At 39.9% G+C, this 14,707-nt stretch overlaps 1 protein-coding gene across 3 annotated transcripts in view; it reads left to right on the forward strand.

Annotated features, from left to right (window-relative positions):
* LOC101174819 (glutamate receptor ionotropic, delta-1) overlaps nt 1-14,707 on the forward strand; it is a 492,295-nt gene that overhangs the window by 420,704 nt on the left and 56,884 nt on the right. For all 3 annotated transcript variants that reach the window (XM_023949511.1, XM_023949512.1, XM_023949513.1), the window contains exons 5-7: nt 7,193-7,246; nt 10,457-10,630; nt 11,320-11,481. In XM_023949511.1, the coding sequence (XP_023805279.1) occupies nt 7,193-7,246; nt 10,457-10,630; nt 11,320-11,481 (390 nt within the window). The remainder of the gene's footprint in view (nt 1-7,192; nt 7,247-10,456; nt 10,631-11,319; nt 11,482-14,707) is intronic.

Consider the following 14,707-nt stretch of genomic DNA (forward strand, 5'->3'; position numbering starts at 1 on the left):
CTTCTGGTTCAACTGTGTTGAGCTAGAGAGAAACAGAGAAATCATTTTTTTCTTTTATGCTGTAACCCTTGAGCTATCTTAGATGACCCCCCCCCCCCCCCTCTTCCATTGAGGTGTTCTCCTACCATGACAAAGGTGGATAAAGGTGGAAAGATTTCATGTAATCCATGGACACCAGTGAAGATCACAAATCATTGAAGAAAAAAGGTTTAGAGCACTGTCTAGTGGGTCTAGATGACCCAACTCCCAATGGTAAAGTGCGTAGGATAGAACAAGGGTTAAAAAGAATTGCAAAATAAGAAAGAAAAGACCTTCACAGAAGGCATGGATGAAGTCTGCTGCAATTGGCTACCCAAAATCTGTCAATCAAATGATTCAGATGTTCCACGTCAGACCCATGTGCTTTTAAAATATCTTCATAAAAATATGGAAGAATATGTTAAGAAGAAGATATTAGGGCGAGAATGGTCATTCTGACCAATAAAATGACATAATGTAATAACTGTCTATTTCTCAATAGATTATGGTATTTTGGCTTCTTGAAACCAGTGGGTACTTCCTGTTTAGGAACACGAGAAGGGTTGAGTTGTTTTTTACAGTCTATGATTCTGATGTTTTCACCTGCAGATCAACAGATCCATGTACGTCTTTGTTCTCTAAACTGTACGGCTGGATAGCTCAGATACTGCTCAGCATTCTTGTAGGACTGGCAATGTTAGGTTTGGGGTGTGAGGAGCTGTAAGCTAGTGGAGAGAGTGTAAACAGAGAGCTCTCAATAAAGGGAAGGTGAAGGGTGAACAGGGTTGCGCCACACCAATCGTTTTGCCCACAAATCAGAGGTGGGTTTTAATGAACTCCCGTCGCTCTGCAGAAACTATGTCCTAGAAAGCGACACAGGTTCTTAGATTTTGTCTAAAAAATGTCATAATCATAATTAAAAGACCACTGGGAACTCTTTCTATGAACCATTTTGTTTGTTACTCATAACCCTTTTGTAGGGTTCATAGTACCAATAGTAATGAAAAGTTCATTCTGTGCAGATATTTACTATCTTTTTTAAATATATAATCTGCAAAAAATAAAATAAAAAAGAAAAGTATAGTAATGCTGATTCAATGACTGGTTTTATTTAAAGGTGCTAATTTTTTCGCTGCATCATATCTGAGCACAGCATCGTGGGTGAGGCTGATCACTTACCTCTTTAGATCCACTTTTGACCCTCATAATCATGTTTTCAAAGGCCTTGACACTTTCTGATGTGAAGCAAACTCCAAACAGTTTTGCTCCATTTCTCAGCCAAATCAGGCTTTTTGGAGAAGAGCAGAAGCTCTGAGCCTCTTCAAACCACCGTTCCTGACACGAGCTGTTCTTCCCAAATTTACTGTCTGACAGTGACGCCTTGTAGTGTGTCTCTAATGACCTGAAGGTGGATCCATGCTGGAGTCCTGTGCTCTCTAATTATTTAGTTCAGTAACCAGTTTTCAGGGTTAGACCTTTTTCAGCTACTGATACTGATTTCTAAAAAAAAGCTTCTAAACAGAGTAAAAAGTAGATAATTCAGCTTTTTTGTTAATTTGTGCTTTCATGAATAAAGATGTTTGCTTTATTTTGCCTCCTTTGCAGTAACTGTCTTTAGCGGTGGCTGTCCTCTAGAGGATGATGCCGTCTGTTCCATTAGCATAGTGTTAAAAGCAGCCTGCCTCTGGTGTAACGTCCTCGCGTGCTGTTGCTGTAGATGCCTGATAATGCTTGTTGTCAGGACTATCGAACCCACTGAGGCAGCAATGACGGCAGCAGACTCAAACCACAAATCAGCAAACTCCCACGGCTCCCCCTCTGCTGGTCTTCCCCCCCCCCCGCGGTTTGCTTCACAAGGACGAGGAATTGTCTCCAGGGTCTGCATCTTCGAACAGCTGAGTTCATTTAAACCAAAATCAGAACATTTGTTTTACTGCACATGCTCTGGTATCTAGTTTTGTTATTTTCCTTCCTTGAAAATATTGAAAAATGTCAAGGCTGACCATATTTACGATTCTCAATAGCCACAAATCCTGAGAGGCCAGTTTATTTCTCACACAGCCTGACCTCAACTTTCTGTTTGGAGGCTTCGGCTTCCAGCCTTATTGTTTATGACTGACAACATGAATATTTCAAACAGCTCACTAACAACTCCAGCTTTTCTGCAGTTGCTCCATCCCTGCAATTAAGAGGAGAAACTAAAACAAAACAAAAAACTACGTACAGCCTCTCATCACTCAATATTTAGCAGCTAACCCTGGTTCTGTCCTGCAGCTTTGATCCACTTGGCTTGAAAAAATCAATATCTCATCAGCTCCTTGTGAGGTTGAACTGCTGTTAGTGGATTTTAGCAAACAGTTGAATCGCCTGCTTCTGGGAGAAACTGTGCATTCCAGCTGCAGAACATGCAGAACTTTAAGCCTCTGCCTTGGTTTGTTTGTGGCTTTATTTGGAGGTAAAGCCTTAGTCCCGACTGCCCTTAAGGCGAGATACGTGCAGGTGAAAAATGGGGAAACCTGTAGTTTCTTCTAAAGCTCTCTGTTGACAAGAAGGAAGAAGAAAAGCAACATATTCCACCTGCTATGCCTCCTAAATACATAATAGCATACACAGAATGGAACATAAGTCTGTTCCATATTAGATGATCGAGCAAGCAGGAGTCTGAGTTTGTTTTATTCAGAGATTTGAGAATTCATGTTAAGGGTTAATAGTGTAACTTTTGGGCCTCAAATTGAGCCTAAAAGTTCCAGAGGTTTTTAGTCAAGATGTTTTAATATCTGTTTAGACCCAAGATGGGTGTTTTCTAGAGGGTAAAGCTCTTCTGTCAGATCAGAATGCTTCAATACATAAATGTGCTCCTATATTCAGTTCACACCTGAAAAGTGCATGTCAGACCTTTGTGACGTCACTCTCCCTGCAGGTTTGTCAGAAGATGATAGTGCTCTAGCAAAGAGGAACTGGCTGAGTGCCTGACCTGAGGATGCTGCAGCAGGCCCACTCCTTTTGCCCGCATGCTCACTCTCACACATTTGTGGAGATGTCAGTCATGAGGGGAGTCCGTGCCGTCAAAATCGCCCACCCTGGACGGCTGCAGCCGACATGTCAGATCATCAGAAAACCTCATCAGGCAGCCGGATAAGAGCAGCTGGACTGATTTTTAATCATTTTAAGATGTGCAATCTTTTCTCTAAATCAAGCACTCTCATGCTAGCATTTATGGTTCCCAATGGTTCAATAATCCAGAGCTTTGCTCAAGATGTTCATGATTATCAGAGGGTTTGGATGAATGAACTCAACCAGCTTCATGCCCTCATTTCCTTTCATAAAAACTACAAGAAAGAATCCTCCACGTTTTCTTATCAAATCTACAACACAAGAGGTCATCTTGTCTCTCTCATCTGTTTGCCCAGCTGTTGGACAGGACAAAAAAAAATGCTGCTTTGATCTTCATGGACAAGTTTAGCTACATAGTTTTGAGAAATATCAAGAACTGGGGAATTATTTAACATTTTTCCAGGAACACTTCAAGAATTTCTTTAATCATGTCATGTGTAGACCATCTCCATTATTTATTGATCATTTATGACGCAGATACATTTCAAATAATTTAGAGTTCTTTGTTTAAAGTAGAAGCTTGTATCATTAAGTTAGCAAAAGAAAAATAAAACAAAATCAAAAGAAAATGTTTTGGAAAAAGAAACAAATGATTTAATACTCGTCAAAATATTAGTTTGTTACAATATCCTACAAGCCCCAGTTGAGCCAAACTAAAGCTCTTGGAAAGACATTTTACTACTAATGTTTGCTCTTCAAGTTCTTGTCCTGTAATAACTTATGTCATTAAATTATTAAAAAGCAGATCCTCAAGGATGAAGTTTAGGTACTAAGAACATGAGCTGAGAAACCCCAGATTGAAAAACCCGTCAGACAGTCGGCCCAGAAAAGGTCATGATTGGGGGGTGATAGATGAGAGCGCATCAGTGGCCTTTACTGCAGGTGAACCTGCTGCTGATGACATCATCTGATCATGACACATTCATTTATTCTGTTTAGTCTGACTATAAATGTCCCCCAGTCGTCGCCTAATAATATCAATAGCAACTCATTGCAAGCGTCACACTGTTGTCAGAAAACACGTTTGGTTTTTTTTGTTTAAAAAAACAAACAAACATTTTTTCTAAAATAAAGACCAAAAGTGTCTAAGCTGTATTTTACTTGCAAACAACAGGCAGCAGTATCAGGAAAGGGTGAAAGGGGGAAAAGGTTTACTGTAAAAGGTTTAGGTAAGACACAAACAAAGAACTGAAATACTGTTATAAGATAAAAGTCATGAACTATATAAACATCTGTAATCCATAGACAAAATAGAGAGGAACCTCACAGCTAAAGATCCCCTCTCAATAACATTTATAAAATAATAGTTAAATCTGCATTTCATGAGTAGTTAATGAACAGAAATATTATCTCTTCCAGCAACATTTATCTGAGGCTGCAGCACTTGAGAGTTTCCAGCGAAGAGCAGCCTGATAATCAGGAATCACAACACAACTGTCAAGAAGGAACAAATGCAAGAATTCCTTTTGTTTTTGGTGGTTTATGTGGAATTGCAGGGCTGTATCCATGCTGCGTACGGCGCCACCTACTGACACAGCTTCGTGATCCTCCACAAACGTGTCGGATGTGCATTCAGGATTCCTCAAGACATTTGTCACCCATCTGTTGTTCATGGTTTTTCATGGAAAACTGTGAGTTCTTAAAGTGCTAAATGCAAAATTAGGATTTATAAAGAGCCTCCCACTATTTACCATTCCGATGGAACCACGGAGTAAATTATGTGAGCATGCGCATTATGGAACCTAGTAAAATTATCGTGCAGTTCGTGGTGTAACATTCAGTCAGAATGAAAGTCTTTACTTTGTTTGGGGGGGGGGTCACTCACAAATTCACCAATCCAATCCAATCCAATCCACTTTATTTATATAGCACATTTCTCAAACAGGCAGTTTCCAAAGTGCTGTACAGTGACCACCAAGTTGTCCCTTGTAACCCTTGTGCTGTCCTAGGCACTTTACCATTGGGAGTGGGGTCATCTAGACCCACTAGACAGTGCTCTGAACCTTTTTTCTTCAATGATTTGTGATCTTCACTGGTGTCCATGGATTACATGAAATCTTTCCACTTTTATCCACCTTTGTCATGGTAGGGAGAACACGTCAATGGAAGGGGGGGGTCATCTAAGATAGCACACGGGTTAAAAAGATGGGGGAGGTTTGTATTGTTCATTAAAGGTTCAACTGTGATAAATGTGTAAAAAAAAAGGTATCCAGGAAATAGCTTATTTTAACACAAAAAAAGATTTTCAGTGGAAAACAATGCAATTCAACATAAAAAAATCTCGTCCAACATTGTGTCTCCTTGCCTAGAGTCTTGCTTGTTGATCCTTCAGCCTCAAAACCTTTTCTAAACCTCCATGGAGGTTTTATTACTAGTTCTTGTAAAAAACTGTCTTTGCCCGCTCTGATCTCTGTAATTCTCCACCACCCTGTCTGCCTTCCCCATAAACAAAGGGGCTTTTCACGGGCTTCTGAGTAAATTACCATAATGACACCATATTGGCTGTAAAGTACAATGTCTCCCCTATCAGAAACTTTCTAGATAGAGGAAACTGTTAAGTTATTATGGTCATTCAAAGTACGCTTGGGAAAAAGTGACATCACCAACACATCTGGAATAAAAGGGACAGGAAGCCCTTTCATCCTCTGCATGTTACCTGTATTATTGATACCTCTTTGGCTTTATAATTTGTGTTAAAAAAATCTGTTTACACCTTTAAACAGACATAAAGCCTTGCCACTATGGCCAAGGATTGTAGATTTGGATTGTTAGAAAAATAAATGCAAATCCCTCACAATCTCATGCAATATCTGAGGTGGTAGGGTAAAATTGATTTTGAGAATGGTGAGGAAACAGCCCAGAATTACACTGGGGAACTGGTCAATGACCAGAGTCTCTAGCCAGCAAATATCCAGATCTATGACCACCTGGATCAGAGGACTGGGAGAACGTTGTGTGGTCAGATGAAACCAAAACTGATCTCATTGGTATAAATGCTACTTGTCGTGTTTGGAGGGTGTAGAAATGTAGAAAGCTGAGTTGCATTCCCAGATGGGGTTGGAAACTTCATGATTTGGGATTGCTTTTCTGCAAAGGGAACAGAACGACTGATCTGTACAAAACAAAAAGTTGGATAAAGCCATGAGATAAGGTGAGATAAAACGCAACAAGATCCTCCAGAGTTGCAAAGATCCGAAACACAGCGCATGGGCAATTAAGGAGTGGCTACGTGAAATGCATTCTCGAGATTGTGGAGTGGCCTTGCCGGTGTCTGGACTTCAATTAAACGGTGAATCTCTGGAGGAAGTGGAAAGTCTGTGTTGGGCAGCAACAGCCCCATAACAGCACACCTCTTGAGAAGATCTGCATGGAATAATGGGCCAAAATAGCAGCTTCAGTGCGTGCAAACCTTGGACCTGTCGCGCTGCCAACCAGGGTTACATCACAAAGCATTGACGTGAACTTTTGTTATTGATCCAATTTTTATATTGTGCACCATTTTACAAATAAAAAATTATTCAGGGCTATTTCTTGAATTATTTTACTTTGTCTCTCACAGTTGAAGTGCTGCGATAGACATCAAAAACCTCTCTTGTCTTGTTAATTGGGATAACTTTTATAACTGATGAATGACAAATACTTTTTTGTACAATACATCCACTGTAATCTTGTGAACAGAAATGTCATCTGTGAACATCCAGATAGCCTCAGTACATTTTCCTACATTTCCACTTCTTCTGTCTATCCTCCAACAGTTAACGTTAGACTTCTGAGCTCATGATGGTTTCAGATTGAACTGCAGACTTTATCCTTTCTCTTTGTACTTTTAGTTGCATTATTTTTAAGAGCTGCCATACATTAGGATACTTTAGTCTTTGATGGGCTCTACCTAACTGTTTACGTCTCTGACAAAGCTTGATTTCCCAACAGTTTGGTGGATTAAACTATAAACTGCGAAGGGTAAAATTGCCAAAAAGCAACACAACTTTGACATAAGTGACACGAAGGTCAGAGCATTTGTGTTAACCCACTGTGTATGTGTGTGTTTGTGTGTCTGCAGGCAGTGGAAACAAACCTGGCCTCCAAAGACAGCCACTGGGTGTTTGTGAACGAGGTAGGACCCAACACTGCACCTGAGAGACTTGACTGTTCACCCAATAACCATGAAATCGATCTTTATGTTGAGGGAAAAGACATTTACACTTTTCATATCTAGACTTTCACATTTCACTTTGGTTGGGACGAATAATTCAAACATTTCCTGCAGACCACCAGCTTTCAGCTTCATCCAGGTGTAAGGTTTACAAGAAATCTTGATGATAAATCCTTATCAATGAGTAATTCTTTCTTTCATTAGGGAAGGTGGTGCATCTTACGAGAAAAAAGCTTAAATTTAAGCTTCTTTAATTTATTTAAAGTTGCTTGATTCAAATCCACTTTGAAAATGAAACATTTAAATGCTACAAAAAGCAAAAACGTCTCAGTGGTTTTTCTTAAAACAAATCTGTAACTTTATTGGTACAGTTCAGTTCAGTGTTGACCATAGGGACTAGTACACCATGGACAAAAGAAAGAAATAAACATCAATTTTGCTTTTCTCAAAGAAATAATCCAATCAAAAAAGCTCTTGACTTCTGTCATGTCTGCATCAAAAGTTGATTTTGAGTAAAAGATCATCTGAGGAAACACTGAAAGCTGTAGAAGGTGGGATGTACTCAAATGCAATTACTGTAAACAGTAGCTTTGAAATGCAAAGTAGAACCTGTGTGAGGAAGAGGCATCTGCAGTTTACATCACATTTTAAAACAAATCCATCAGAGCTTTGTTTTTCTGCCCAGCTTTTCTCTTCACCTCCTTTATCCTCATATTGTTCCCATCACTGCTGGAACAAAAGTGAGGGGTAATTACTGGGCTACAGATGAAGACAGACTCCTTTGGGCATGGATTAGCAGGTGAAAATCCATGAGAGGAATAATCCTTCTGGTAATTAATGTACTCTGAACTGAGAGCTCACCTCAGCTCATTTATTCCAAAATAATAATTCCCTCAATGATCCTATTATGAACTGAATTTTATCCAGTTTTGGTGCCTTACAAGTTTTTTCATGTGTCCATCCAACTGAACACTGCTGGTATTGTCATTCTTAAACTGGCGTTGTTGTTCTGTTGATTGTCCAGTAAAAACATTTCACTTTCCAGCACCAACACACGAGTCCGCAACTTTGATTTGGGCTTTTCAGTCAAAACTGAACTCAGATGTTTCTGTTTTGAATTTTTAGGGAAGGTGAACTTAAATCTGTTAGCAATCCTTCTGAAACAAACAATTTAAATGACTATTAACATTCTTGATGAAGAATTGATTTATTCCGGATTACCATCACCTTGTTTACAATCATATTGAAAAATAGGTGTTATTTATTACACTTGGTTAAAAAAGAAGAGTTGTGTATCATTATCAAATGTAACACAATGTCTGTCTTTCACTTATGTGAGAAGCAGGTTCAGAGGTCAGGGTGTTGTGTTCATCAGAGGTCAGGGTGTTGTGTTAATGTTTCTGTTGGAGTTGTGTTCATCAGAGGTCAGGGTGTTGTGTTCATCAGAGGTCAGGGTGTTGTGTTAATTTTTCTGTTGGAGTTGTGTTCATCAGAGGTCAGGGTGTTGTGTTCATCAGAGGTCAGGGTGTTGTGTTAATGTTTCTGTTGGAGTTGTCTTGAGTCATCTGCTGATGAAAGTTGTTTGACTTTTTATTCCTAATAAATATCCCAAAGCTCAACAATTAACAATTCAACCAAGATTAATCTTAATCTTAAAATTAGGTTTGTTGGGAAATTTGATTTACATCCATCAAATTAAACATGGGACTTGTGTTTTATTGCAGGATGTGATGTCATGTTTTGTTAATGAAGCGTAGGTCTGAAGGTCAGGGACGATATGGCAAGTTATTAGGTTAAAGTGCAATGGTGTCACAATCACGAGTCATTGTGGGCCATTTAATTAAGAAAACCGTTTTACTTTGTTCCCATTAAAGAGGCAGAGACAATAAGAATATGCTGGAGACTTTTTCCTCTGCCACTTTTTCACTTCCAGTTCATTTTTATAAAGCTGCAAATCTCAACAAGTTCTGAAAATCTTTAATGAGTTATAATTAAAAACTTTATTAATCTTGATCATCTTGCCCAAAAACATTCATTATTTACCGTTATAATAGTACCAACTACTAAGAGAATCTCTACCCATATTTAAGTAGGGGAGCATGTCTTTGATCAAGCGCTTTCTTTGAGTAAATAATGAAGTTCCTGTACCTGTTGATGTGACACAGCTCCTGGAATCCGATCAACCAGCTGGATGTGTTCTGTCTGCAGTAAATGAGGTTCTGCTCTGTAAAGCTCATTAACATGCTCACTTTCTATTAGGAAACTGCATAAAAAGGCTTTTGAAAATGTTGTTAATGTTCTTTTATGAAGTTTTTGTGTTCAGACCAAGAGTTTCAATTTGAACGCCTGACAGAAAGTAATTGTACTTTTCTCACAATGCAGCAATTAAAGGGACAGTCAACATTATCTGAACTACACAACAAAAAATTTTTTCAGTATCAGTAATTAAAATGGAATGAATGTGCATTAATCAATAAGGTTCTAAAAGTCATATTGCGTAAATAAAGTAATGTTTATTTCCAACATTGCTTAATGTAGCTTCTCCAGAACTTTTAAACATCTCAGGAGCCTGAAAAGTGCTTTAAAAATAAAGGAGAAAAAAAACAAAACAAAAATTCTTTCCAGAAACAATAAAGTGTGATGATGAGGCAGCCTGACAGGATGAAGGAGACACTTTAATGTGGCTAAGATGCTTTATTTACATGGCAGTCTGCACTGCAGCTGCAGCTCCACTTTCTCACACGCGGAAGGAAGTAAACGCGTACAAATCCAACAATCCGCGTTTTTAGATGATACTGGCAGCAACGTGGCACAGAGTTTCGGTTCGGTACCCATCCCAAATAAAAACTAAGTAGTGTATGTCTCATGACAACCAAAACTGCGAGGCTGACTGAACATTTAGCACTTCACACAAGCTGTTTCTCGCTGAGATCTTGTTGTTCTGTGCATGTAGAGCAGCTCAAAGAGGCTCAGTGGGCGGTTCTGTCAACTAGCGGTCGGAGGTTTAAGTGGAAAACAAGAGTCAGACGATGAAGAACGCCCATAAATAATTAAATCGATTTTTCCCTACACCCCTATTAAACACGAGCATAAATTAAAGTTTGTTTTCAAGACTTGCCTCTCTCTCAAAAAACTTTGGTAAAATGTAATGTCTATGTATGTTCTGTGCAGGAAATCAGTGACGCAGAGATTCTGGAGCTGACTCAGGGTGCTCTAGGGCGTATGATGGTCATACGGCAGATCTTCCCCCTCTGGAGGGACAGCAGCTCCCGGTGCATGAGGCAGAACCACAGGATTTCCTCAATACTGTGTGACCCGCAAGAAGGATACCTGCAGAACCTGGAGGTACAGCAGAAAACCTGTCGTTTCTATTTTCTAAAATGTTAAGGCTAGTCCACAAGGGAGAAATGACACTTTCCCATATGAATTCTGATTTTTCATTGGTGGAAGCTACGAGGTTACCATGCTCATCAACACTCCTGTCATCAGGAGGAACATGAACCTGGTTTGGGAAGCAGCCATTTAAAAGTCAAACTGCTGCCTTACCTAAGATGATTCATCCAAGTGGGGAAGAAGGGAAGGCTTTCAGTTGAGCAGCTGCATCAAACTGGAAAAGCTTCCAGTGTTTCAGTAAGGGTCCAGGTGACCCCTTGACCTTGACCAGGAACAAGCTTGTTTACAAGTTGGATGGGTGGATAAAAAAACTGAAGTTTGGATGGTTGAAACAGTTAATTTAGTTCAAATGTGAGAAAAACAAAACAAAAAAGAAAGAAGAAAATGCTTTCAGGGAGGCAGTGAGCTGCACAGTTTGGTGGTTTGACCACCCATCCAACCTTTGGGCCAGAAGGTCAAAACAGGAAGCATTGATTCATTTTTATGCTGAAACCCATTTAGAATCTAGGAGACATTTTGCTTCAACTTAGAAAGTCCCCAACACAAAAAGCCAAATCTTGAAATGTTCCTGAAAGCAAATGGTTATTTTGGAAAAATGTTAATTTCTAATCATCAGATTTTTTGTGTGCCTCTTTTTTTAGGTGTCCAACCTGTACCTTTACGACAGCGTGTTAATGCTGGCCAATGCCTTCTACAGGAAGCTGGAAGACAGGAAATGGCACAGTATGGCCAGTCTAAACTGCATTAGAAAGTCCACCAAGCCATGGAACGGGGGCTGGTCCATGCTGGAGACCATTCAAAAGGTAACCAACCAGCAGAACCATAAGTAGATCAAACAAAATTCAGTTGTCATGCATCAGAGTTGGTTCAAATCACTTTACAATCAAATATTTACATTTCAATATTAAGAAGTGCTCTGATACCTCCTCATGTATTTGCTGAAACCTCAGCAGAACTGACAACAGAAACCCAAGCAAACCAATAATATTTAGAGCACATCCTCTAAAAACATTGTGTCTTTACATTATAAACCCAAAGAATAGTTCCAGGAGGATGTTGATTCCACTGGCTCTGCATTTTCTCATTAACCACTGTCAGGCTTGCAAAAGTCTTTTTGGAATTTAAAGGGCTCTTTTTTTTTAATGCCAAAGAGATTCTTCAACAAAGTTAAACCACTGACCTCTTACAACCAATGTCAGCTCATGTAGGAAACATTGACCGCTCATAATCTGCCACCTGAACACTGGTAAAAAAGAACCTGTGTTATCTTAATTAGATTAGGGCAAACTTTCTAACTAATCTGTTGAGTTGATTTCTATCATCCAGCATGCTGTAATACGTAGTGACACCTACTATTGCTTTGAAGCCCAAAGCCATAGTTCCAATGGTTAATCATACAGAGAAAACAGCACATGACCGGGTCAGGGTTTCTCTACACACAACACAAAATGTCATCAAAACCTCAGCCAACAAACTGTAAAAAGCAATGCCATCAATAAAAAAAGAAGAATTGTTGAATGATGTTAGCATATTTATTTACTTAAAAAATATGAAATTTGAAAACAATGAGCCTGGATGAGACACCGCTCAGCAACCAGTGCTGCTACTCCCATCCCTCTAGCCCTCTGATAGGTTGACAGACCTACTATTCTTCAGAAGTGAGCCAATGGTTTGCTTGGGAAGAAAAACTAACATGTCTGACAGGATTTTTAACATGCATGTGCAGAAAACAAATTAGTACCAAGATAACAACATTTGCTCAGATTTTGTCCAGATAAAAGACAGAGCAGAACATGTCCTTTTAACACCTTTGCTATATATTTACATGGATCATCATACCCTATCATTTATATTATTGATAAAGCCTTTATAGTTATGAAGAAAGGCTGTCTGGGGACATCTGAAACCTCACATGGAGAAGGAAAACACGCTGAATCAACCTTTGACTCAGTCACTTTTGTGAAGACCAAACTGCAGTTTTTATGAAAACCTTTACTTGGGGAGTTCATGGGACAGCCACAACAGGATGCACACAAAGATTTATAGTTTATTTGGAGCTTAGTAGGATGATGTCCTTTGCAAGTAGTGCCAGAAGCACAGGGAGCTTTAAACAAAAGAGCAAAGTCAACGGTAGGTCCTGATCCAGGTAAAAATGCAATCAGTTCATTCTGCTTATTGGACATCGATTGGAGGCAGTGTGTCTGGAAAGGAAGGAGAGAATCCAGCACACAGAGTGTCACCCAGGCTTCCAAACAGCCCAGCTGTATAGGTTTTAGGAGCTGGCATCTCACTGCTCCTGGTGGTAGCTGCTAGACTTGACAGAAAAGTGTCTGAGAAAATATCTTTTTGCCTTCTCCTGCCTCCTTTCTCATCTTGCCATTGAAACGGGCAACAAGCTTCACCATGGGAAGATACTGAGCAGCCAACTCCTCCTTAACTGAGTCGCTTAGGCTCTGATAGAAAAAATAAAAAGCTGCCTGAATCCGGGAAGAGTGTCAGTGAGTGTCTGAAGGTCTATGGTATAATCACCCACAGAGCTGGTGTCCTGAAACTACTTAGCTTGTGGTGAGTCTCAAAAGCAGAAGTTATGGGATCAAAAACAGCAGAAAAATGTCAAAAAGGGGAAAACACTTGAGACTGAGGATTCCACTCAGCAATTCCCCACTAACCTGCTCTGCCACAGAGCAATAATAGAACACCAGCTTTGCAGCTTCAGCCTGGAGTGGAGTGCTGTGGAGCAAATGTAGATTTTTATTTATTTTTTATTAAACTCACATTGAGTGAGTGATCCTGCACTGTACATTGAGGGGGGGGGGGGGGGGAGAGATCGTTTTTTTTTTTCTTTTTAATCAGAATTGTTCTCTTCGAGCTTAATGTTTTGTGAGAAAGTCTTTTTTTAATTTTCCTCTTTCCACAAAATATTGATTGTAGCATGAATATGCTGACAAGTCTTCATTTTATATAAATGTAGACATTTATTCGTTTTGGAGAGATTATTCATTTTTAATTTTTTAAACGTTTATCAGAAGAGTTATTGAGGGCGGAAGTCTGAATCTGTGAAGATCTTTCTAACTGGTAAATGGCGTATACTTATATAGCGCCTTTCTTCCTACAAGGACAAAGCGCTTTACAGTCACAGACACATTCACACACACAGTCTCACACTGGTGGTCGCTCCGCTGCCAAACACAGGCGCCCGCCTACCACCAGAGGCAAGGTGGGGTTCAGTGTCTTGCCCAAGGACACTTCGACTCATGGGCATGCAAGGCGGGAATCGAACCTGCAACCTTACGATCATGGGACGACCGCCCTACCGCTGCACCACGGCCGCCCCGACTCTACCAAGTCTTCTGAGTGCTCGATCTGATTGGTTGACTCCGGCTCCTCTCTTTCTCCCCCCCCCCCAGTTCAATTTTTGGACACAGATCTGTTTTGAAACAAGTTTAGAGCGCACTTGTGATTTGCACCAGCAGCTTCACGCAGAAGCACATTTGAGCAGTTGGAATCACAGATTACAGGTTGGAACTCTACATGAACACATGCAAATGGGAATTTGTCAGTTCACAGCAGAAGATTTTTACACACAGATGCAGATTATTGGTGCACAAGTTTTCATATTCTGTTTTACAAGTTCTCACATCAAATCTACAAGCTCGTCCGTTTAGACACATTACCTTCGTGCTCCAGCTGCACCAAAAGAACGTTATCCGACAGAATCAAGTGAGGAATAAGCATGACTGGGCCGTGCCATGAGGGTCAAAATAAACAGATGCAGGTGCAGATCCTGAAACAACAGAAGAACACAGATTTCAAGCATAAGATGGGCTGATGTGTATCTGCAAATGCTCTACAATCCCTGAGAGTGGAACTGGTGTGTTTTATTACTGTTTTTTATGCTAAGCACATCAGTGATCCTTCTATCTGTTTAATTTTAAATAAGCTCAAGATGTTTATGACAGCAGCAGAGCAGATGGATTTTACAGATTGACAGATGTTTCAGTTGGTTGATTACCATCCCCTGCAGCTATG

The sequence above is a fragment of the Oryzias latipes genome, chromosome 19, assembly GCF_002234675.1.
Source record: "Oryzias latipes chromosome 19, ASM223467v1".
In the NCBI taxonomy this organism is placed as follows: domain Eukaryota; kingdom Metazoa; phylum Chordata; class Actinopteri; order Beloniformes; family Adrianichthyidae; genus Oryzias; species Oryzias latipes.